The 23,294-nt window shown below is 38.4% G+C and overlaps 4 protein-coding genes across 6 annotated transcripts; 2 read left to right on the forward strand and 2 right to left on the reverse strand.

Annotated features, from left to right (window-relative positions):
- Positions 1 to 572: 572 nt before the first annotated feature.
- On the forward strand, positions 573 to 3,495 carry LOC103414585 (probable protein phosphatase 2C 34). 3 transcript variants are annotated; one of them, XM_070810524.1, is made up of 7 exons: positions 573 to 634; positions 789 to 969; positions 1,227 to 1,474; positions 1,669 to 1,977; positions 2,287 to 2,404; positions 2,490 to 2,713; positions 3,117 to 3,495. In XM_070810524.1, the coding sequence occupies exons 3-7, from the start codon at positions 1,232 to 1,234 to the stop codon at positions 3,345 to 3,347; spliced, it is 1,125 nt and encodes a 374-aa protein (XP_070666625.1). In that variant the 5' UTR covers positions 573 to 634; positions 789 to 969; positions 1,227 to 1,231; the 3' UTR covers positions 3,348 to 3,495. The 3 variants fall into 3 exon arrangements, with proteins under 3 accessions (XP_070666625.1, XP_070666626.1, XP_008351175.2); XM_070810525.1 differs by having other exon boundaries at positions 584 to 616; XM_008352953.4 differs by lacking the exon at positions 573 to 634 and having other exon boundaries at positions 647 to 969.
- A 3,829-nt stretch (positions 3,496 to 7,324) lies between these two features.
- On the reverse strand, positions 7,325 to 15,114 carry LOC103452855 (phospholipase D zeta 1-like). Its single transcript, XM_008392392.4, has 20 exons — positions 14,610 to 15,114; positions 14,133 to 14,234; positions 13,885 to 13,994; positions 13,659 to 13,800; positions 13,319 to 13,489; positions 12,793 to 12,966; positions 12,098 to 12,340; positions 11,885 to 12,001; positions 11,567 to 11,706; positions 11,296 to 11,445; positions 10,932 to 11,088; positions 10,330 to 10,857; positions 9,825 to 9,935; positions 9,254 to 9,400; positions 8,976 to 9,173; positions 8,735 to 8,836; positions 8,297 to 8,428; positions 8,090 to 8,155; positions 7,888 to 7,949; positions 7,325 to 7,793 (listed from the first exon to the last, which is right to left on the reverse strand). The coding sequence occupies exons 1-20, from the start codon at positions 14,832 to 14,834 to the stop codon at positions 7,544 to 7,546; spliced, it is 3,327 nt and encodes a 1,108-aa protein (XP_008390614.1). The 5' UTR covers positions 14,835 to 15,114; the 3' UTR covers positions 7,325 to 7,543.
- A 905-nt stretch (positions 15,115 to 16,019) lies between these two features.
- LOC103452854 (large ribosomal subunit protein eL19z) lies at positions 16,020 to 18,036 on the reverse strand. Its single transcript, XM_008392391.4, has 5 exons — positions 17,782 to 18,036; positions 17,037 to 17,159; positions 16,567 to 16,880; positions 16,402 to 16,448; positions 16,020 to 16,313 (listed from the first exon to the last, which is right to left on the reverse strand). Exons 1-5 carry the CDS (start codon positions 17,891 to 17,893, stop codon positions 16,286 to 16,288), a joined length of 624 nt encoding a protein of 207 aa, XP_008390613.2. The 5' UTR covers positions 17,894 to 18,036; the 3' UTR covers positions 16,020 to 16,285.
- Positions 18,037 to 19,033: 997 nt separating this feature from the next.
- Positions 19,034 to 20,099, forward strand: LOC103423971 (uncharacterized). Its single transcript, XM_008362044.4, has one exon. It carries the CDS (start codon positions 19,309 to 19,311, stop codon positions 19,918 to 19,920), a length of 612 nt encoding a protein of 203 aa, XP_008360266.2. The 5' UTR covers positions 19,034 to 19,308; the 3' UTR covers positions 19,921 to 20,099.
- Positions 20,100 to 23,294: the final 3,195 nt, after the last annotated feature.

Consider the following 23,294-nt stretch of genomic DNA (forward strand, 5'->3'; position numbering starts at 1 on the left):
AGAATCTAGCATGCACATATCCACTCTCCCATAAATAACCCTTTTTTTATCCCTAAAGAAAACCATTTTTTGTAGGTGTTAACATCTTTATACGTTGATTGTATTGTATGGTCACGATCATGTAATTCGTTTGACCACTATCTTTGACGTGTAAATTTGGTCCCCCAGCACAAGTGGCTCTCTAATAGCCTTGGATTTGGTTTGATATTTTTTTTGTTTCTTAATCACTTGCATAATCATATATAGAGTCATATAGTCTTATCTCATTGGACGGTTTAGGCAATTCACCTAATCTCTTTGATTAATAAACTTACTTTCGCAATCACAACTTTGTAATGAACTCTTGCACTTAAATAATCTTCAAGATAATACATCTTTAATCACAATCTAATCTCTTCCACATCAATATTGATTTCTTCTAATCATAGCGGCGAACAGGTCTTTTTCCATTTGTTTAAGACCGACTTTGTGTAGAATATTGCTGATTAGCTAATGATAATCTTGCTAGTGCTTCCAAACCCACATAGCCACACGTATGCAGTATATATTTATTTATTTGTTTGTGATAGCTTAAACTAAAAGCATATCATATGGCTGAAGTGGGCAGGCAAATGATGTATGTGAATACGTTGATGTAACACCCTCTCCCTCTCTCTCTCTCTCTCTCTCTCTCTCTCTCTTCTTTCTCTCTCTCTAGAATGTCCAAAAGAGCCATGACAACTGCATGACATGGCGGCCACGGTATTGGCGTTATAGTAATTTTGCACTCAAAGCATGCTTTTGCGTAGGTCTACTTAGAGCTTGCAAACAGAAGAAGGTGAAGTACATGAAAATGGAGTATAAGCAAGAGGAAGTGTTTGTTTGATTGTTTCGTCGTGGACCATCGCCTCTTGCAAGTGTTTGTTTGATTGTTTCGTCGTGGACGATCGCCGGCCGGAAATCATATTCCAGCAACTCATACCGTACAAAGTAAGAACTTATCGATATTGAAGGCTTTGTTTCTCTTTCTTCTTTGCCAAGGAATGTTGAAGAATGATTTTTATTTTTTCGGATTTTATTGGTATATATTTGCAACCAATCACTTTTATCTTTCCAAATCCTTTGCATGTCTCTTAAACAAAGCATGATGATTGATGAGAGCCTAGAGTTGTTGTACCTTATTCTATTCAAGCTATAGAATTATAGATACTTTGTTTTCAAGTGTGTAATTATCGATCTGGACTTAGGGGCTATGGTGTTATTTCCATCTCTTCTTGAGGGGTTGGGAAGAACGAAATCGGGCAAGAAAACGAAGAATTGCCCTAGCGATGTTGCGAGGAAAACTGCAAAAGCATTGGAAAAGGAAGCCAAAAAGAATGAACGCGTTTCGAGTTCTTCCGGCATGGTTATGTCTGAGAGGTCCAACACTCTCTCCTCCGTTTGCTCCAAGAGAGGCCGGAAGGGGATCAATCAGGATTGCTTAACCATTTGGAAGGTAGGTCCAAAGTCACGTGACATTATTTTCGCAGATGCGGTCATAGCTGCATCAGCTAGAGCGGATGTGCTCCCCATATGCATCCAAGCTGGAGTCCCCTCCTTTAGTTTAGATGAGTTTAAAGTAGTATATCGTTTGTATCCATAAGACGTACCATTTTCAGTATTTTCGATAAGTTGGATTTTTTGTTGCAGGAATTTGGATGCCAAGAAGACATGATATTTTGTGGGATATTTGATGGACATGGCCAATGGGGTCATCTTGTTAGCAAAAGGGTCAGGGAATCCTTGCCTGCTTCCTTGTTGTGCAATTGGCAAGAGACTCTCACTTCAACATCACTTGACCTGGATTTTGAAATGGAGATGGACAGAAACCTCCATGGTTTCGATATGTGGAAGCAATCCTTTCTGAAAACCTATGCTGCCATTGACACGGAGCTCAAGCATTCTTCCAAACTCGATTCCTACTGGAGTGGCACTACCGCACTGACAATTGTTAAGCAGGTAATCAGAAGATTCCGATTCTCTCTTCACGGTAGCACATCTTAAAAAACATGTCTATATTTCATCGAGCATCTTTACGAGATATCCTTGGTTCTCCAACTAGGGCTGAAGCTAGTGTCAAATATAGGAACTTTGTATATGAGTAGTTTGGTACTGTTTTTAGGAAGAGAAAAAAAGCATGTACGGGTAGTTTAGCTAGACACGAGAGACTACAATGCTTTCTCAACATAGGATTTAGATTAATGCCATCTCGATTATAGGAATTCAATTAGAAGTAACCCAAAAATGTCCCGATCAATTATCTTTCAGGGTGAAAATCTCATCGTTGCAAACATCGGTGATTCTCGGGCAGTTTTAGCCTCCGTTTCTGAAGATGGCAGTTTGGCAGCCCTCCAGCTTACAGTGGACTTTAAACCCAACTTACCTCGTCAGCTCTCTTTTTCTCTATTTGTCTCATGGATATACAAATGAGCATAATATTCTTAATATTCGAGGGTCCTTTTCCATTACAGAGGAGGCTGAGCGAATAAATAGCTCGAACGGGCGAGTGTTTTGCTTACAAGATGAACCAAGGACTTATAGGGTGTGGATGCCAAATGGTAAAACACCAGGACTGGCAATATCAAGAGCATTTGGTGACTACTGTGTGAAGGACTTCGGGCTCATCTCAATGCCTGACGTGACTCAAAGACGCATAACCAGCAGCGACCAGTTTGTCATTCTAGCAACAGATGGGGTATGCATTTCCTCTAAATATGCCATTAACTTTGTTCAAATTGGTTAAGAATAACAAGACCAAATTGCTAGATGGAATTATTGGTTTCAAAATATGCCAGAAACTTAACTATCCCGGATTCATAACCCCCCTGTCCTCTATCTCCCTACGCACGAGTAACGGTCGCAGATTCATACCCTACTCTTGTGAGTAGGAAGATGCGAATAGAAAGCGAGTGCCTTGAACAAATCTGCAATCAATTAAACAAAACAGTAGTATTTTCTGTCAAGCGTTGCACGAATGACAAGTAATTGTATGGTTGGTAGTCTTAGAAGTTTGATAAAATCGCATGGCATAGATGAGTAGAAAAAACTATATATATACATATGAAAGTTTCATCTCATTTTGCATTTCCCGATTTCAGGTATGGGATGTCATCTCCAACCAAGAAGCTGTTGAAATAGTTTCCTCATGTCCAGATAGGAAAAAAACAGCTAAAAGACTGGTGGGATGTGCCTCTCTTGCATGGAAGACTAAGAAACGAGGCATCGCAATGGACGACATCTCAGCTATTTGCCTATTCTTTCACGCTTCATCCCCGCCACAAGCCAACCATTTGGTCTCAAAATACTCTGGAGTGGAGGAATCGGGGTAAATAAGGATTTTGTATCCTCGGTTCCTATCAGCGCTGTGTGTATATATATAAGTGTATGCCCTCCTAGTTGATGTAGAGTGCTATCAACCACATAATATGACAGCCTAATACAATTGTGCTAATCAAATTCTTAGATCAAATCCTGAAACACGAGTGAATCAAAGCATCAAGCACCATGTATTAAGCCAATAAAATCCAGTTCAAAGGTTTCCAACTAACCTGGGCAATATGAATCTCATACAGAAATGTACTTTCCATTTTTTGGCCTAACAAGGAAACGAGAAGCAATAAAACCACCAATGAGGCATCAAAGTAGTGAGGCAATCATAACTGGTGCATCAAAATGATTGAAGTTGCCCATTACTAATAAACGAGGCAGGTTTGTGAGCAAGCACATAACCATGAATTGAAGGCATCAAGATAAACGAGGTATCCATCCACTAAGAGCATCTCCAGCAGTAGGGCAACTGCCCTACCAATTGGGTTTAACGGTCTTTGGGCTGAAGAAATAAGCTCCAGCAGTTCCAAAACAACGGGGCGATTGGGCAAAGGGCTTGTTCTTAGAAATATATCTTTCATTGATTGAAATGAATTTACATTGGCATATTTATACATTTCGGAATAAATGATTAGTAAGCTAAACAAATGTAACTAATTAACTTTTAACTATGATTAGTTACATTTCTGTTAAAACATACTAACTGCACTAAGCTATGACTATGCTGCTAACATGGACTGCTGACTAGGCTGCTTATCTGTGTCTTTATAACCCCTCAAGCTGAACGGGGGGAAACCAAGAGAAAGCTTGGATTGAAGATACAAAAATCTAGCCTTGGACAAAGATTTACTATGGATGTCTACAATTTGGTTGTGACTGGGAACAAACTAAACCTTCAGAAGTTGAGCAAGTACAAGTTCCCTGTTATAGTGTTAATTCATCTCAACATGTTTGGTACGAGCATGAAAAACAAGATTCAATGCCAAAGAGATGGCTGAGACATTGTCACACCACAAGACTTGAACCTTAGAAAGAGGAAAACCAATGTCCTTGAAAATTTTGCATATCCAAGTGAGTTCTGCTAAAAGTGTGGGCAAGAGATCTATGTTCAACCTCAGTGGATGAACGAACAACAGTATGTTGCATCTTTGCACTGCAACTGATAAGCTTGCTGCCCAGATAAACACAATAGCCATTAGTACTTATTCTGTAAAAAACACATCCTACCTAATCTGCATCTGAGAAAGTAGTGACATGAAGATTGTTTTTTTTTTTTTTAAAAAAAAAAAAAAAAAAAAAAAAAACCACATACCTTTATCAATAGAGCCTTTTAAAAATCCTAACATTTTTTTCACAGCTCAAAAATGAGTGTCCCTTGGACAATGAAGAAACTGACATAGTTGATTAACTACGAAAGAGATGTCAGTTCTAGTTCATGTTAAATATTGGAAAGCCCCAACTATAGACCTACATTTATGTGGATTAGACAACAAAGTATCACTATGATCAAGTTTCTGAGTGCCAAGAGGTGTAGTACAAGGCTTACTCCCTACCATATGTGTCTTGATAAGAAGATCTAGTGCATACTTGTTTTGAGAAAGAAAAATTCCATCTGAAGTCCTATGTACTTCTAAGCCTAAGAAGTAATGTAGAGCACCCAAGTATTTTATTGGAAAAGGTTGGCTAAGCTTAGTTATGAAAGATTTGCAAACGTAGGATTAGGACCAGTTATGGTTGAAATTTCACAAACAATGAGCAGTCAGATTGAGAATTTGAAAACCCAAGAGAGAACAAAGTGTGGAATAACTTGTTATACCAAGCTTTGGGGTTTAGGGGTTAGGGGTTAGGGTTTAATGTTTAGGTTTAGGGTTTAGGATTTAGGTTTAGGGGTTAGGGGTTAGGGGTTACGATTTAGTGTTTAGGTTAGGGTTTAGGGTTTAGAAACCACACATCAAATAATTTGTCTAACCCTAAACCCTAACCCCAATCCCTAAACCCTAAATGCTAACCCTAAGACCTAAACCCAGCCTTGTCTAATGCTTTTGAACTTGAAACTGATACATCGATTCTTCGAAAGCAACAATTTGTATCTGAAAGAAGCATAAGGATTTAATGCTATGAGTTTGCCTTGTGACTTTCCTGTTAAGTTGTGTTATATGAATTTCATGGCTTAGAATGAACAACATTTTTGTTGCACTTCCACCCTTCTGAAAATGGTACCCATAAGGATAAAGATTGAGGAATCTTATTACATAATTTTATTTTTTTATTATTGAATGGGGTGAGTTAGAAACTGAGCTTGAGACATCTTTTAACATTAAGAAGAGAAATAATACTAGACAAAGAGCTAGTTGGTCAGTCAATTATCCACTTGGCGTAGGATTTGCCTCATTTTCTTGGCATCACATATTGCAATTTTTCAACAATCAGTGTTCTAAAAATTGGCCTAGGCGGCCGCCTAGGCGCTGGGCAGTCGAGTGCTGCCGGGATTTATGCTAAAACGTTCATCAAATTGGGTAGGAGTTAGTTGGCCACCTATGCGCTATTTAGGCGGTCTCGGAGGTGGTAGGCGGCGGTCTAGGCGGCCTCTCGGAGCCTCGCCGGTTCTCTATTTTGATGCTATCTGACGAGAAGAGAGAGAGTAAACTGGAAATCTCAGCGACACATACAAACCCCACTTGATTGTTCAAAGAATCTACCTTAAATTTCTTTGGACGTTGTTTGTTCGTTGGGATTTTTGGAATTCTTTCGGGCTTTTGGAATGAAAGTTGGAGGTTTGGAGGAGCTTGTGGAGGCGGTGGGAGAGATCTGATGGGGATAACGACCTGGTTCTAAGAGAGGGAGAGGAGAAGAACAAGCAACATCTTTGTTGAAGAGAGAGAAGGTGATGGAAACGAAGATGTTTATAATACCAAAAAGAAATAGAGGGAGAGGTATGATAGTATAAAACAGCTCATGTGGTTATAATTAGTTGATGGAAACGAGGCACTCATAATTAAAGGGAGAGAGAGGTAAAGCATATAAGCTGCATGATTTGGCTTTTTTAATTAATAGATGGAAATGATGTTGCAGAAGAGAGAGAGGAGAAGTGGAAAAGAAAAGGTGGGGTGGGCTGTTATGTATGCTTACCATCTTATTAATTTTTGAATTTGAGTTAATAAAATAGTACATCTTATTAAGTATAACTAGTTTTTGTTATAATAAATTTAATTAAATTATGAAAAATTATAAATCCGCCTAGTCCGTCCAGGCGCGTAAGCGCTAGGCTCTTGCCGGCCGCCAGACTAGCGCCTAGCGTCTTTTAGAACCATGTCTACAATACCCCAGAAAATGAATGACCATATTTTAACATTGAGATCTAATTGCTACTAAAAGGATAAAATCATATGGCTACAAATTTGGGGCATTCAATACTGCGGGACATTGTAACCACACCCCACAGTTTTAGAATAATCACAACCCTTGTCAACGCTTTTGCTTTGAAGTACTCGCATTATAACACACCAAACAGAAACAGTTGCAATCCAACATTCTTAATTGTAGACAAACTTTGTCCCACATCGGGGGTGATGTAGTGGAAGGTTAACAAGTTGGCTATAAGTAAAGCGATACGCAAAGCGCTACCCCTAACCTGTCCTGTCAGGGGTGAAGGATGACGCGTCAATGATCGTAAGTGACGGCGGGTCGTGCCAACACCTATTATTTCGAACACAAATCTGTGCGTGCTAGTTCCACCCTACTTCGGTGGACGTGCTCGTCAATTTTTGAAAGCCTCGCCCTCTGCGGTGGGGCTCCAATAACTCTTAATGGACAATTTAACCAACTGAACATGCGCATAATTTAAAACTAGTACAAGTCATTCCTGTTAAATTGGTAAAAATTCTGATTAGTTTTCACGAGCCAAGTACTTCAAATCATAAGACGAGAAACTGCGGAAACAAGCAGTATGTTAGCTCAATCGGTACAAAAGACGAGAAACTGCGGAAAGAATCAATTGATTTTATTAGACTTTTGTTCCTAACTACATTCTTTAAACAGTGACACATATGCAGGGCTTCAGCCTTCTCCTCTTTTTCTATAACTTTAATCTACAAATTCGCCCGACAAATATTCTCCTTTCACAAAGCAATATGTGCACGTATCCAATGTTGGAGGGCGGCCCGAGATAGTAAAAGCTCGAATTACTTCAAAATGGTGTTCAATGAAATACTTGAGGAGACGCGTAATACTCACTTTCATTGAACACAGGTCGTAGATCTTCCTTCAACATGAAATCCAAAGGAAAAGAAACCAGATGGCCCTTCACAGATTCTAACCTCTCCATGGGTTCTGCTGTCTTCACATCTCCATTTTGATATGATTCTATCTTCTCGGGAGCAATTCCCAAGTCGATAGTTGTGTGCCCAATTTTCTCCTTCCAGAAGGCTATACTTTGCCTGAATGCAGCCCTGCGTGAAGTCACCCGTGGCCAGATGGGGCAAACAATTTGTTAGCAAGGGAGAAAATATAAGGGATTAGGAGGAAGACATAAGATGCATGTACCTGGAATGTATAAAATCGTTTGGTATGCAAGAAAACACATCTTGGTAGATTGTGGTATTTGTCTGTTAACAAAGAAACAAAAAAGCACATTGTTATTACTTGCAGATACAAAGCAATATATAACTTCAACAAAATTAAACTCCAATATATTAATTATTTATTCATCTGCTCGTCAAGATATTTTTCTCCTTGTTTTTTTCACCTTTGCAGTTGCCATCCAGATGTCCTTATAAGTTGAATCGACAATTGGGTCGATTATTTGATTCATCTGACAACACAATGAAAAACGTACAAAGACAATCAGACAAGTGACACAGGGTATCTTAAGATTCACAATATCATTATCGTTACAGCTGTGAATTAATGATGACGAAGAAGAAAAGAAGTGAACAAAACAAGATTTACTAACCTCTGTGGCACGAATACCGAGGTGTTCAGACCACAGTGACATGCGAAGACTCAATGAAAACTTTCCAGCCTTCCATGGCTTTCCTCCCATAAATGAATTAATCATCTCTTTATCTTCAATAAGTAGACCAATCTAAGATACAAAATAATGACGGTTAATGGAAGCAACCATGCATGTAGAAGAGGAGCACAAGAAAAGTCATGTTTACGCAACAGACGGTATATACTGAAATAGTACTACATTAACAATTCTGGGTTTATACGCTCAGTCAGCATTATGTTGCATTTTATTCAGAATAAATGCTTTAACAAGTCATTTTGTGCGCTTAGGCCATGCATAACTTCATAGCATAACAAACACACTCTGCATCTTTAAGGTTTAAAGCACCATCAAATGTATAATAAGATAATGCAGGAGAAACCAGAGCGGAAGAGATACCTCAGAATCTCTTGAACCAAGCAAACTCCTATCATTGATGTTAGCTGATCCAATTAGAGTTGTGCAATCATCGACAATCATAATTTTACTATGCACATAGATCTGCAGTGCCAATAATAATATAATGATGACGTATTCATGAGGTGGAAGCTATAAAATTTGACAAACATGTTACCAATATCTTTAGATGGGAAAGAGATGCATAGGCAGGCACAAAGTGACATTGATGATAGGGAAATACCTGACTACAGGCCAACGGACCGCCTTCAAAGAGTTTACCATAAGATCTAAGGCCATAGAAGGAAATATAATCATGCATCTTTGCACCAAGAATTTCATTAAGATTGTGCAATATTGAATTATGTCCTCTGCAAATGGTTCGATATTGCCAATGCATAACAGCTCTTACAGATGCTGCACCAGCATCATCCAGACCCCCCTGTTCAACCACAAAATCAGCACAAGGAATATATGGGCAGATATATACAATATGTTATGGACTTTGACAAGAATTGGAACCTGGAAGCCGGGTATAAGCGGTATCACAATTATAACTCTAAAAGGCTTTTTATCATTGTATGCTCGCATGATACGGCGAAATAATGCTTCTAAAACACGATTCCGTATAATTTCATCTCCTGAAAGACCTGATATGAAAAATTGGTTCTGGGAAGAAGTTGCAAAAAAGTAAAAGGATGTCAGAAAAATAGTTATCACCAAAGTCCCTTGCAGGATATCCAGAAAGATCAGAAAGCAGAAACTGCATAGTGCAAAAATGTATCCACAAAGAAAGGGGAGTTCTCAATATAGACTAAACGCTGACGAATGGACAAGAAATATCATACATGACTACTAGCAAATTCAACTCAAGCAGAATTTTTCTTTTTGAAATAAAAATCTCAAGCAGCAATAATGCTTGTCAAATTGTCGAGAAGGCTTAAAATACTCTTTATTTTGAGCATATACTTCCTGAAATATATGATATATCAGTAAGTCTAAATTATTACATAAGAACATTGAAATACATTAGGTATGGGTTTCGTTACTTTTGTATCATCGCAAAGTGAAGAAAAATGAGAAAGAAATTTACCTCAATGTAAATAAAGTGCTCTGATTTGTCGATTAGAGAGCAATAAGCATTGTGAATGCTCTCTTCAACTTGGCTTGTTCCTGCTGACCACTGACTGACGCTTCTAATAACCTAAAAGTGAGATGTTGTTAGGAACATGCAGGATGCAAGGTCCATTATCACAATCAAACAGTAAGAAAACAGAAACATTTACTACGCATTAAATGATTAAACCCTCTGACATTTCTGAATATCACCTCCTCCGGAGGTTTATAGAGTACACGTCCCCTTGGAAACTTAACTTTGATTAAAATTCTATAGTCCTTCTTTCCCCTGGTTCAATTCCTACGACATTGTTCTAAGCAGTAGGTTCTTCAAGGTTATTTAACTTGACACTTATGACAGATATATCACTACATAAATAACATCAAAATAGGAAGATGGGAAATAAGAAATTAGAAGCCAAATCAGAAATGACATTTGCAATAATATGGAATTTCAAAAAGACAAAGGAGTTTTGGTTCACCTGACATCGACACGAGCAACAAGGGCCAACTTGTCCCGATTCATCTGTGAAACCACCCTTGTTGCCCCGTTCTTGTGTTTCCCACCACTCTGGATCTTTCATGCCAGACTGTGCCACCCCGTCAGAAGCCATTTTTCCGTGTCGAGACAGAGAATCTAGGTCATCTACAAAGCCTCTCATTGGCGTATCAGGACCTACTGGTGGAATTTTTAACTTCCGGAAAGGGAAAGCAAGATTGTTGCTAACCCTGCTTGGCTGATCAAGGAGATCATGGGGAGAGTCCATCCCATTTAGTTTTGTGTGTTCATTTGGAGAATCCAGCCCATCAGCTTCTTGGGGTATAAGAAGTGGAATATCTTGACAGGATGATATCGACGAGAAGGAATCCGTCCTTTTATGCTCTTTGTGATTATTAGCGTTCTTACTTTCAATCTCCACCTCTTGGCTTCTTCCCATGTAATGAGGAATGACCATGTGGTGCTGCGGCATAAGTAGTGGAATTGCTTGTTCGTTTGGAGCCTTATTTCTCTGAAAGAATAAATACCGACTTAGCACATAACTTATTATAAATCAAAATCATACCATCCTAGCAGGATATCAACCTTTGCATAGTTCCAGCGCTGAACAAAATGTCTAGCCACATCACGGCAGGGTGGTCCCCAAAGGGCACAGTGAACGTCATGCCAAGGCATACGAGGATATTTTCCACGATCCAACTCATCTTTCATTGTATCCTCCCACGAATTTGGTTCAGATTCCCTGACAGGGTTATATTTCAAAAACCATATTTCACGACAATGAAATCATTTCAGAAAAGATCTAGAGCTAGGTAACATATGAATTTAAACCCTTAATAAAAGATACAAAGCAAAGAAAAATAAATATGTATAAATACAGATATCATGTTTCTGTCATTATCTGCAGATAGTTGTCAATGCATAATCCCAGAGTAGACAAGAAGCTCACCTTGGGTTGTAATAGTCTTTTCCAGGCCATATCGAAGGAGGGCAATCACCCACTTTATGCTCAGCAGTATCGTAACGACCAAAGCATAAATCCAGTCCTCCAAGAAAGCAAATCTGATAATCAACAATGACAAGTTTTTCATGGTGGGACCTATATGTAACAAGTATTTAATATCAGAAGCAGAAAAAGATTACATGATAGGGGAGTTCCAAGAGACTTTCTGAATAAGTAATACAAAATCTACAAATTGATTTGCAAATACAGCGCGTACCATAAGTAAACACCACTTGAGAAGTGGTCAGGATAACGTAGTACCCTCACATTCTCATGAATCCCGAGTAGTTTTCTCTTGCTATAAACACTGTTGATTTTCAGAGCAAGAGCTACCTCTTTATAGAGAAGAATGTATATCTGCAGACATGTTTCAGTGTCAAAAAATTAGAAATAACGTCTAAATCTTATTTCAAGGAACCGTGTTTAAGTCAATTCACAGTTGATGGATATGCAAAGAAATAGAGTTTGAAGTCAATTCATAGATGACGATCCTGTAAAGAATTAGAGTTAAAGATTGCTTGAAAGTAAGGTTCACCTGAACCCCTTCCTTAGCTTTTTCTTCCAGTAAAGAATCAAGTCTAGAAGAAGCATGAGCATGAAATGGACGCCGCAGGTACAGTTCTGGACACAGCCACCAGCCACAAATAAATATCTGCATGGTACTTTCATTCATCAAACAGAAGAAAAATGAAAAATGATACTTATGATATACATCTGAAAAGTACCCAGCAAACTGAGAAGAACATACCTCTGATTTTGCATCCTCAATTGCAGAAGCAATAGCTTCAAATGCTGACTGACCATCTATAAACCATTGAGCCTGACTGCCATCGTCAGTCAAGCCTCTCGGAGGTGCAAAAGAGCCAAAGCGGTGAGGATGACACCAGCCCTCTGGAGGCCTAAGTCCAGCATCATTGATTGAGGCAACCCAATCTTTTACTTTGGAACCACTCTTAACTCTCAAATTAATGCTCCGGCTTCCACAAGCCACCTTTTCAAGTTTAACGTTACTTATCAAAAGATTGTCTGGATATTCATTCATTAGGCAGATAGTGCCCGCAACAACAGACTACAAAATTGGGGGAAAGGTCTACTTGCAAACATAGAAATTCGTCAGCCACCAGCAACTTGTGCATTTTATTTATAATTAACTAAGAACAATATTCTTACAGGGGTAAAGTTAGCAGTCCAAGTTCCTAGTTTATTTTTGAGTTTTTAACCATAACTCATATGGTTGCATTCTACTAGAGAATTCACATCCAAATGATAATAAACCATAATATATAGATTGCCCAGAGTAAAAGCAATATGCACGACCATCTGATAGAATCATTTATACACAGACCTAACTGGAATTTCAGGAAAGAAATCACAGGAACTGCAGTTTAACAAATCTGGAGCATCAGATATAACCCCAGGAAAAAAAAGCCAACTAACACTGACCTTAAATGTATGCCGTAAAGGATTCCGCTCTTTTATTTCTTTTGCCAGTGATACCCGGCCATCCCCATTGCCATCTGAGGTTGGTAGTACATCAAATACTATTATATCTAAAGGTTGGGTATCAAAAGGATGCGCCAGCAAGGCCAAGAATCCTGGTTTTAATACAGCCCAAACCTGCACAGGATCAATTAGACGGTAATACGAAGATAACAAGTGAGAAACATGCCTTAAATTAAAGACTTAAAAAGGATGAGGAGATTATGCATATGATATCTCTTAAGCTTGTATATCTGTTGTCTAAAAATAATAGAATCTTCTGTCATTTGATTCAAATCTACATTTGGACTCCTACCAACAAAAAACCTATATTTTGTCGAGTATCTAAGAAATCACAGGTCTCTGAGTTAATTAAACTTTCACAGACAGATTACTAATATGACTGGAGAGTTGACCACCATAACTTTGTCACCAATGTGCTCAAGTTACAAGTGAATATAAAAGATAACTTATCAAAAGGACTTCTTACCTTTTGCCAATTGTCATTACAGCAATTGAACCAACGACATGCACAACATTTCCTGGTAGTATCATCCTTCGGAATTTTCGGAAGATGCTTGACCATCACATAGTCTTCTTTTAGCTTAGGGCCATATTCTGGAGAAAATGATAACATAGAGACCTCCAGGAACTTGCAGACCTACAATACATAATTATTGAGGCTTAGCCATTTAATAAGCAAACTGAAAATAGCTAAAGGCAGAGGACGTTCAAAAAACACCATTAATTATAGCTAATTTCAATTCCAAAACTAATTATTTAAATCGACACATGTGATTGACATTTAGAAAGAACAGCACCAAGCACACCTCTCGAGAGTTCACAATGTCCATGTTTCCTAGAAAGTGGTTTAGATACCCTTGCATTGCAACCTTAGATCTCTCCGAAATGGATTGCTCCCTACCCAGCGCTGGCCGGATGATTGGCAGAGCAGCGCTAGATGGAACATCTCTGAACAAAAGATGCAACTATAAGATTTATGACAGTAATTCCAGAAAAACGTACACAACAAATATAAATTTAACAAGTAGTGACCTGTTTTTAGCGCTTTCATCGTGCTGCAGGGGAACAGTCTCATCATCCTCATCATCTTGCACCACATCAGTGTGATCTCCTATTCCTAGATTTTGAAGCCATTCTTTAACCTTTAATATAATGTTGCAAACGAGATTAAATCCCAAACTTTCCGAAATAAGCAGTTAACTGCCAATTGCATACAAGAGTGAAAATGCAAACTGGCTTTCCGCTCACAAACTCAGACGATAAGATAAAAAATCACAGACCTGCTCTTGCTTCTCTTGAATTTCCTCAAAAAATGCACGCTTCTTCAATGCGAAATGCAAGAAGAATACATGTGATGGTTTCTTCACTAATCGCCACTTAAACTAATGTTTAAAAGAAAATAAAAGCACATAATTAGTACATGATATTCTTAAACAGTAATCTACAAAGCTAGCAACTTCACAACTTGATATTGAAGCCAAAATTCGAAATGAGTGGACCCAATTAGGAAATAACACCTCAATTTTACAAAGTAAACAGAAATGCAATGATTCTAGAAGATTCTCTATAGTTAAAAGTTAACGACTTTCTCTTTACTTAACATCCTGATATCGGATTTTCTCTGCTCTTATCCAAATTTTCTCGGCATCCAAACACATAATTCAGATTGAAAACTGAAATTCAGAAACAGAGAATCAGGCAAAAGCGTGGAGAGAGAGAGAGAGAGAGAGAGAGAGAGAGAGATCGGAGTTGCGTGCCTGCTTGTATTGGAACTCGATGGTGTACGAGAGAAGCACGGGGCTGATATCGCCGGCGTCGGGACGGGAGACGGAGACGATGGTGGCGCTGGGCAACTCGTCGAAAATCCGAGCGGGCTCGAAGGACGAGAGACGGCAGAGAAAGGAGGAGGGCGACATGGCCGACTCCGATCGCATTTGGAGGTAGCGGGATCCGCCCCCGGAGATTAACTGCTCCGATTCCATTTTCCGGTTTCGATCACTTGGAGATTGATCTGAAAAATTTGATCCACTTTTGTTGTAATTTGTTTGTTGCAGGATATAATTTGAATGATAAAACGAAAAGTAAAACAAAATAACGAGACGGAATTGGGGGGAGTCACCACTCGCCACAAGCAAACATGTCAAAAGAAACGAGTCTTTATTTCGGTCAAAAAAAGGAGGGAGGGGGTCGAATTCTCCTCAAAAGTGGAAACTTCGAGTTTTATTGGTTTATACGTGTGGAGTGGTGTGGGGAGTCGACTTTAAGAATCGGACAATAAGAAGCATGTTTTGTATACGCTTCCAACAATACCAACCAACTTATGACTATGTGTGCCATGTCCCATCTAATTTAATTGCGATCCATAGTTTATATCAAATTCAATTTGTGATTATCTTTTTACATTCTTTATATATGTAGAGTTCAGTATCTATGTGACACATTTGGAAGCGATTTAGAAATAATTGAAAGTACTTACAAATCACCAAAACCACCTCTATCTATATTGGGAATAGAACATTTTTCCTAATAAAACGCTTTTCATTTTATTATTCAAATTATATCCAAATTTCGAATATGCAAGTTATGTTATAAACTTCAAAGTACATGAGCAAAAGTTCTAAAAAGAGTACAAAACGAGCATGCTGGTTCATCGTGTGGCGTAATCTAATCTTATCCTTACCATGAAATTTATCAGATAACCCAAATCTTGTAGTGATTTGGTTTGGGATTTATATCTAACAGTCCAAAATTAATTATAAAAGACTGGTTGGTCCAGATTGTTGGTCAAATTATTGGTGCTACTAGAATGTTGTGCATGTTTCAGAAACAAATGTGGGTAATGCAGTCCTATCAATGTTCAACCTTTTTTTAGATACGGTCTGAGGCCAAGAAATGCACTTTCGTTTTCTAACTTTGGAATATCGGAATCAGCGGAAAAAATAGTTTAGAAATCGCAGGCGAATTTAACAAGGAACAAAAAGGGGAGTTATAGTGTAATCTCATAAAATTTGCTGAGTCTACCAAACAAAGCACAGAAACAACCACAACATGGGCATCGATCCCTCCTTCCAGACAGCATCGACGCCGATGATGTCCGCCCCCCTTCCTCGACTCACATGAGATGTCATTTGTATCTAGACCGCTTAATGTAACTAGAAAGAATGACATTTATTCTTTAGCCCGGAAAGAGGACCATTCTCAATCAAATTGCATTCTGAAAATTAGCACAAACATACGCGTTGACTGATATATTCAACAAAGTTACCAACACTGCATTCAACATATAAGAAAATGTACTACTCGATCTCAAAAGGTTTAACGGTTTCTTTTGAGTAGCTCACAAAATAAAACTTCTGTATATAAATAAAACTTAACAGCAATAACGTCTAGACTTCTGGTTCTTCGGTGCTCGGAGTAAAGGTCCCGTCGCTACTCACTTCTTTGCCTTCTTCGCACCTCCCCTGCAGAAACGAACAGAAATGTTTCATTTCATGATCCTTGTGTCCAACAAATGTATAAGCGTTAACACAAGATTTCAAGTAAACTTACTCAGACTGTTGGGGTGCGGCTGCGGGTGCTGCCTTCTCTACAGGTCCCTGCAACATCCAGACACAGAAATAAAAATTAATGTCCAAAAACGTGTGTTACAAACTATCAACATGAATTCAGCACAAAAAAGGGCAATCAAAAGATTTTCTTAATGTCTAAGCTTACCTGTGCCAATCGTTCTTCACGGCGAGCATGCTTCCTCTCTCTGCTAGCCTTGTTCTTCGCACGCTTGGCCTCAAACTGGTCAGCTAGAGTCTTTTCTCTTGCCTTCTCGGCCTTTGACTTGTGTATGCTCTCCATCAACACACGCTTGTTCTTGAAGACATTACCTTTCACTTTCATGTACATGTCATGGTACATGTGCTTGTCAATTTTCTTGGACTCTCGGTACTTACGGAGCAAGCGCCTCAATACTCGCATCCTCCTCATCCAGAGGATTTTGGTGGGCAGCCTTGCCTCCCTGGTACCCTTGCGCTTACCTGGAAAATTTAAAAAAAACGCGTCGTATCCTTTACAATGTCCTTCCTAGTAACAGTATGGGAAAAAGAAACCTAACTGAACTAAGATGGTTTGCAGAAAGAAATATGACCATCATATGACAAAAAAATTGCTGAATCAATTGAAGAATAACATACCATAACCAGAGTGACGACCCTTCCTCTTGGCCTCCTTCATTCTCCGAGCACGAGAACGGGAGTGGATCTTTGTTGGTTTCCTGATGATAAACCCATCCTTAACCAATTTCCTGATGTTTTGCCCTGAAAATCGGTTATTATTATCATCAATCACATCAAAGTCTATAACAAACCCAGAGGCAAAAGAAACCAGTGCGGAGAAATCGAGAAATGGAAAAAACTAAGATGTATAAAGCACTACTTCGGTTGTGTATACAATGGTGATAAAAGTGCAATCACAAATATAGCGGAACTATTGCAGCCGGGACTTTAATTTATCAATTAATCCCATAAAGTGCAGTGCTTTCGGAACATTACAGGAAGATATTATCAAACAATCAGATTTTAACTGTGAGAAGGCGGACCGCAACGCAAACTTTTTCGACAAATAACACGGAAGCACATTGGATGGTCTTAATCGATCATTTCAAAAATCGACGATATGCAGTATACACTCGAATCATTTCTCTTGCTAAACTAAATCAATTAGTTATACTAATCAATTGGGTAAATTAATCAACTCAACACCGTTTTTATAACATAAATACTCTCCTATTAAACCCAATCGAAATCAACTCGGTGCAACAATCCAAATTCGCACAAATCGTATTCCAAAATGTTCAGATCCAAACCCAAGAAATAAGCAAAAAACCTCGAATTGAAACGAATTGGAAGAAACCCTAAAAATGAAAAGAGGGGTACATACTGGAATTGGCCATGGAGATCTCGCTGACCTCATTGGGGTCGAGCCAGACCTTTCCTTGGCCGCACTTGAGGACGCTGGCGGAAAGCCGCTTCTGGAGCTTCAGCGACACCATTGCTGCTACCTCTAGGGTTTTACGGGAAAGAGGAGAGTTGGAGGCTGTATCGGAGGTCGGGGATGAGTATATAAGGCTAGGGTTTTAAGCGGCTGAGTTAGTGAGTTGTTTACGATTTTGGAAATGTGGGCTACCATCGACCCAAAGCTACTTTCCCTAAAGCCCAATATATTGGCCCCAGTTCTTTGAGCCCATTAGCCCACATAGTAAAGGTTCGGGTAAACCGTAATTTTGGTCGGTGTGTTTGCTCACTCTTTTTTTTTTTTTTGGAAAGTGTTTACTCACTTTGCCTTGCAAAAAGATCATCATGCACTAAATTTTTACGGAATGATAAGAGATAAATTACATTTCGAGGAGTCCATAATGATTTGATGAAGTGAAAACGACAAATCCCTTTTTTAATGTAAATTACTTTTATTTTATTCAATGTATCTAAGCAACAATTTTAATTTTCGACACTCTTTTGTATATCTTTAGCATTTCGGATGCCAACGAATGCCTTTAATTTTTCTTGATTCGAACCATCTATGTCGAGCCATTACTTATGCCCTTTTATCATGATTCAACAACAAATGCTCACTATGATTCTTTTATAAGCTAATTTTTGTTTACTCTACATTCTTCTTATTCCAGTTCTATGTATATAAACATGCTATTAGTATATCTAATTTTTTTTTTATAAATTTCAAATAGAAATGAAGAAACTAGGGAATCAGAAATGTAAAGCCATCTCGAGTCGTAAAGAGCCAACATTAGTTTCATACTATGTTTTAGTCTATTTTAAAAAGAGAAATGCTAAGAGAACTCTCTTGAATGTATGCTTGTATACCACTTCATGTTTTTTGACATGATATTTTACAATATTTATACGTTAAATTGTGAAATAACAAAAACTTCATAAAAAGTCACTTTTAAAAGAGAGATGTTAACATTTCTTTTTCAGAGACCCAATCTATTGTTCGGGCTTTTGTCATCAAACCCAATCCAAGTTGGATGCAATTTACTCAAGGGAGATTATATTCACACACCCCAAATTACTTCTCTCACACTTTTTTAATTTTTTAATATTTTTCTATCAAGTGTTAATGGTATGTAGAAAATATTAAAAAATTAAAAAGGTGTGGGAGAAGTAATTTGGGGTGTGTGAATATAATTTCTCTTTACTCAATTGAGAAATCCATCGCCGACGTCGAAATTGTACCGTAGCCACCCGCCAAGGAATAACACCTGGCCGTTCACAGCTGTCGCCAATTTCTTCTACTCTTCCTCAAGTTCCCATCGTTTCCCTTTTACCGTCCTTATTTTCCCGCACTTTCCCGGAAAATTTCCCAACCAAAATTCACACCCTTTTAGACTCCAGAATTCCCAACCGATTCCGCCAAATTCACTTTACCCACAAATCGAAGTCATCGGCGATGGATATCTCTCTTCTATACGACACCGTTACAGTCGCCACCACCGCCCAGGGCCTAGGGTTCGCCAAGTTCCTAATTCGTCGCCATGACCTCACCTCCAACAATCAAATCTCCATCACCGACACTCATCCCGATCAGCCTTCGCCTTCCAATGGAGTCCCCCAGATCTCCGCCGTTATTTTTTCCTTCGACGCTGTCGCTCCGCCGCGTGCCCGGCCCAACTCTACCAGAACCGCAACCCGAACCCTCCTCCGCAAAAAACGCCGCACCAGACGGAGACCTTCGAGCGGCGACGATTCTAACGACGGAGGCCAGGAAGACGGCGGGTTTTTCGGCGGCGATGGTCCGTTTTTCAACGGAGGATGGGGAGGCAGTGGAGGTGGCGGCGGCGGGGGTTGGAATTTCGATAGGTTTGGAGGGAATAGTTGGGATGAGCCCTCGTCGTCTTCGCCGTCCGATCCGGCGTTCGATTTCGTCTACGAGGTGATGTGTTGGATTGCGCTTTCGAATTGCGTGCACTTCGCATTCAAGAGGGTGATTCGAATATTGGCGGATGGGTTGGGAGACGCCCACAGGGAGAAGGTGCCCATGAGATTGACTTCGGTATGCTGATTTGGTACCGTTTCGTTCTCAATGCTTAATGTATGGATTGGGGAAAGAATTCGGTTCTAATTTATGCGTTTAGTTTGGTTTTCCTCGATGCTCGAATTTGTATATATTGTACATATATTGCCATTGGTGTTATGAATAGGTGGTCTGATTCTGTTAATAATTAATTTTCCTTTGAATAAGATCTCTGCTCGAAATTCATGATTGTGTAAGTACGAGTTAATGCTAACTTTTAGGAATATGAAATGAAATTCTGTGTTCGAAATAGGCGGAAACATACTGACTAGTACAATGTCAGAGGATTGGGACATAGATTACGCAGATTTTCTCGAAAAAAACATTGATTCATTGTAGGCATTTCAAAATGTGAGTTTTTAGAGTAAGATATTGATGTTTAGACCTTCATCCCGAGGTGGAGCTTAGAAGCATACTGGGGCTGTATAATGCCAGAGGATTGTGATGATAAGTTATGCAGATTTTCTTGGAAAGTATTGAGGGTAAGCACTTCAAAGTGTGACTTTTTAGGGTAAAAAGCTGATGTTTAGAGCTTTAGACCCCTATCCAGAGGCGGAGATAGAACAAGTTGCCGTGCTTATGGTAAACTTAGGTCCAGTCTTGGTGATGCTTTTGTCTAGGTTTTTGTTCTTAGGTTAGGTTCTCGACGATAGTAGTTCACTGTAACCTCTTTGTTTAAATTTGAATGGGCAAGTCTTGACAAGAGCTGCTTTGTGGTATTGGTATCTTAGGAGTTAGGTCTGATATGCACTATAGATTGATTCAAGTATCTACGATGTCATATGGGTTTGAAAGTGCGTAGTATTGGAGTGAAGTGTTGTTCTATCTGATTTTAGGTATGGCTTTTGATATTAAAAACGATTACTCTTCCTGTATATTATGATTGCTGTGATTTAGAATGATGGAAATTTTAGAAATAGCAAACACCGATCTTGCATAGATTTTTCTTTTAGTAAAAGGAATAGGGTAGGATAGGACGGTGAGGAAAAATCCAATGAGCAAGAGGAATAGTCTTTAGAGCTTACAAGTCGAGCTGCACGGTGCTGAGAAGTAAATAAAGAAAGCGAATGAATAGTTTCGTTTTATCATGACTCTATAAGCATGATTTAAGTGTTAGTTTGTGGTTGAAATCATAGGTAAGAAGTTGGTTTCATAGATCTCACTAGGTGTAGGTGGATAATTAAGCCAACAGAGGGCAGAGGGGGATGAATGGGAGGCAAGTTGATGATGGCTTCTCGTCTTTATTTCTTTTTCTATGGTCCCTTATCTTGTTCTATGGTGTTAGCTTTGTCATTGGAGCTTTCCTCGATGAAAAGCAGCAGCCTGCTTTTGCTGTTATTTGTTTAAGAACCTTTTATAAGGAAAAATCCAAATAAATGGCATTACAGAAATGATGCACACGTTGAAATTGAATGACATCGTGAAGGAAATTTTGTTTTGCTTTAGATTTTATATTTGTGGTTTTTTCGTGTTTCGCGGATGGTTTTTCTAAATTAACGATGCCGCTTCAACCATTGGATAGGCTTTGTAATGTCCTACGTTGAGTCCTACATTGTTTCTGAATGTCACTACCCGCAAGGGATGCATGTTTACTGAGTTCCTGTTGCTTGTACTAAACAGTTTTGAGCAATCATTCTTCATACATTATAATGTAGTTTGTGGCAGTTTGTATCGTAGCTATCTCATGATTTCGATTCTTAACTCTAAACCTGGAAGAACAAGTCATTATGGATACATGTTTAATTACGTACTATGAAAGCAGCTTTCAGTTTAAGATTTTGAAAACTGAAAACGAAATAGTTATCAAACGATACTTTATATGTTGATTTTGTTAGATAATTGTGAAGACTTGTTCTTATCCTATTTTTGCAAATTGGTGATATTAGTATTAGTTAATTGACAACTTAAACTTAATGGTATTTTTAATTTCCATAAGTCCTTTGGTAGTGAAGCGGGTGATACTTGTTCATGGAAGGTGAGCCGAGACAGGTGACATAAACATATATTATAAATGTGACTTTGCAGCGTTTTGTTCGTCTTCAAAAGAACAGTTTCAGTAATGATTGTATTCGATTAACCGTAAACTAACAACAAAATAATGGTGGATAAGGTCACAATGTTAGTCAACTGTCTTAGAATCTTTAGCTTTAAGGCCCCCCACTTTGATTTTGAATGACGTGAGTATTGCCTTGGTTCATGCATCTTTCCTTGTGAGCTCGCATTATTCTAATCTTTTTGTCCTCTTTGCTTCACCAACTTGCGTGTACATGAACTGACTTTGGAATAGTTTTTTGGAAGTTGATTTTCACATACATTTTAAAGTTTTTTTTATAGGAAGTTTTAACAAAACATTTCTGGTACTGTTTACTTTTAACGAAAAATCATATTTTTACCTTTAATTGGTACTATTCACTATACATTTAAAAGGGGTTTTTCATTAAAATGAAAGTTTTTTTGGACTTTTGGTTAGTTTTCCTTTTTTTATATGTTGTTTATTTATGATTATCGAATTGAAAAAATCAAGCGAAAACAACGAATATGATTAAACATAGTGTGTAAAAGAAGAAACGGAGAGTGTTTTGTCGTTTTCCTTTTTCTTTTCTTTTTTTCTAACCTACATTACTAGTATAGGATGTGAGTCGTACCAAATTATTGAATTCGTGATCTAATTTGATAGTTACCATTAAGAATACTTAAGCCCTTTTCTAAGTTTTCTTTTATTTGGGAGCAATTGTCTCTTATTTTTGTTGTGGGGGTAATACAAGACAAATTACCTTTTTATGTTCATTTTGACTGATTTTAAGATTGACAAGTCTTCTTGTGACCGTGTGTTTTTCCAATATTGGAAGTTAATTATTTCATTTTTTTTTCACCAGTTATATAGGTATTAGTGGACACTCGTACTTATGGGATATGGGTTTGGGTTCAGCCTCATAATGAGCTAGCAATAATGTGGTTCAAATTCGTCTTTGGCAAGAATCGAACTTAAGACTTCTCACTTACCAATGAAAAAGACTACCACTAGACCGTAGTTCTAAGTGGTCTACGTGGTCAAAGATAAAAGGGAATGTAATAGGTACGAGAGATGGAGAATTGAGGAGTTAGAGGTAGGAATGTAGGAGAATTTATATAACAACTTGAGAATGAAAATTTCATACTTGTTTTCAAGGTCTAATTTTCTTATAATGTACTCGTTTTAGATGAATCATTTCACAATTTTTCTACCGTCCCCTTTCCTCCACCATCTTCATTTCTCCTTGACTAAATCTAAAAGAGGAAGAAAAAGTAAAAGGTATCCCTTGATTCGTAGGAAAAATGGGGAAACCATTTGACTACTTACCATTGGTGGCAAAAGGAACCTA

The sequence above is a fragment of the Malus domestica genome, chromosome 13, assembly GCF_042453785.1.
Source record: "Malus domestica chromosome 13, GDT2T_hap1".
Taxonomy (NCBI): Eukaryota; Viridiplantae; Streptophyta; class Magnoliopsida; order Rosales; family Rosaceae; genus Malus; species Malus domestica.

What these genes read in the sequence shown, in the direction of transcription:
- LOC103423971 (XM_008362044.4), top strand. Translation starts at nt 19,309, where the DNA reads ATGGATATCTCTCTTCTATACGACACCGTTACAGTCGCCACCACCGCC.
- LOC103452855 (XM_008392392.4), bottom strand. Translation starts at nt 14,834, where the DNA reads ATGGAATCGGAGCAGTTAATCTCCGGGGGCGGATCCCGCTACCTCCAA. An exon ending in ACATTGTGAACTCTCGAGAG is followed by an intron (nt 13,490 to 13,658) that starts GTGTGCTTGGTG and finishes TATGTATTGTAG; the next exon opens with GTCTGCAAGTTCCTGGAGGT. An exon ending in CGCTTATACCCGGCTTCCAG is followed by an intron (nt 9,174 to 9,253) that starts GTTCCAATTCTT and finishes GTGGTTGAACAG; the next exon opens with GGGGGTCTGGATGATGCTGG.
- LOC103414585 (XM_070810524.1), top strand. Translation starts at nt 1,232, where the DNA reads ATGGTGTTATTTCCATCTCTTCTTGAGGGGTTGGGAAGAACGAAATCG. An exon ending in CTTTAAACCCAACTTACCTC is followed by an intron (nt 2,405 to 2,489) that starts GTCAGCTCTCTT and finishes TTTCCATTACAG; the next exon opens with AGGAGGCTGAGCGAATAAAT. An exon ending in TCATTCTAGCAACAGATGGG is followed by an intron (nt 2,714 to 3,116) that starts GTATGCATTTCC and finishes TCCCGATTTCAG; the next exon opens with GTATGGGATGTCATCTCCAA.
- LOC103452854 (XM_008392391.4), bottom strand. Translation starts at nt 17,893, where the DNA reads ATGGTGTCGCTGAAGCTCCAGAAGCGGCTTTCCGCCAGCGTCCTCAAG. An exon ending in GGGTCGTCACTCTGGTTATG is followed by an intron (nt 16,881 to 17,036) that starts GTATGTTATTCT and finishes TAAATTTTCCAG; the next exon opens with GTAAGCGCAAGGGTACCAGG. An exon ending in GTGAAGAACGATTGGCACAG is followed by an intron (nt 16,449 to 16,566) that starts GTAAGCTTAGAC and finishes TGGATGTTGCAG; the next exon opens with GGACCTGTAGAGAAGGCAGC.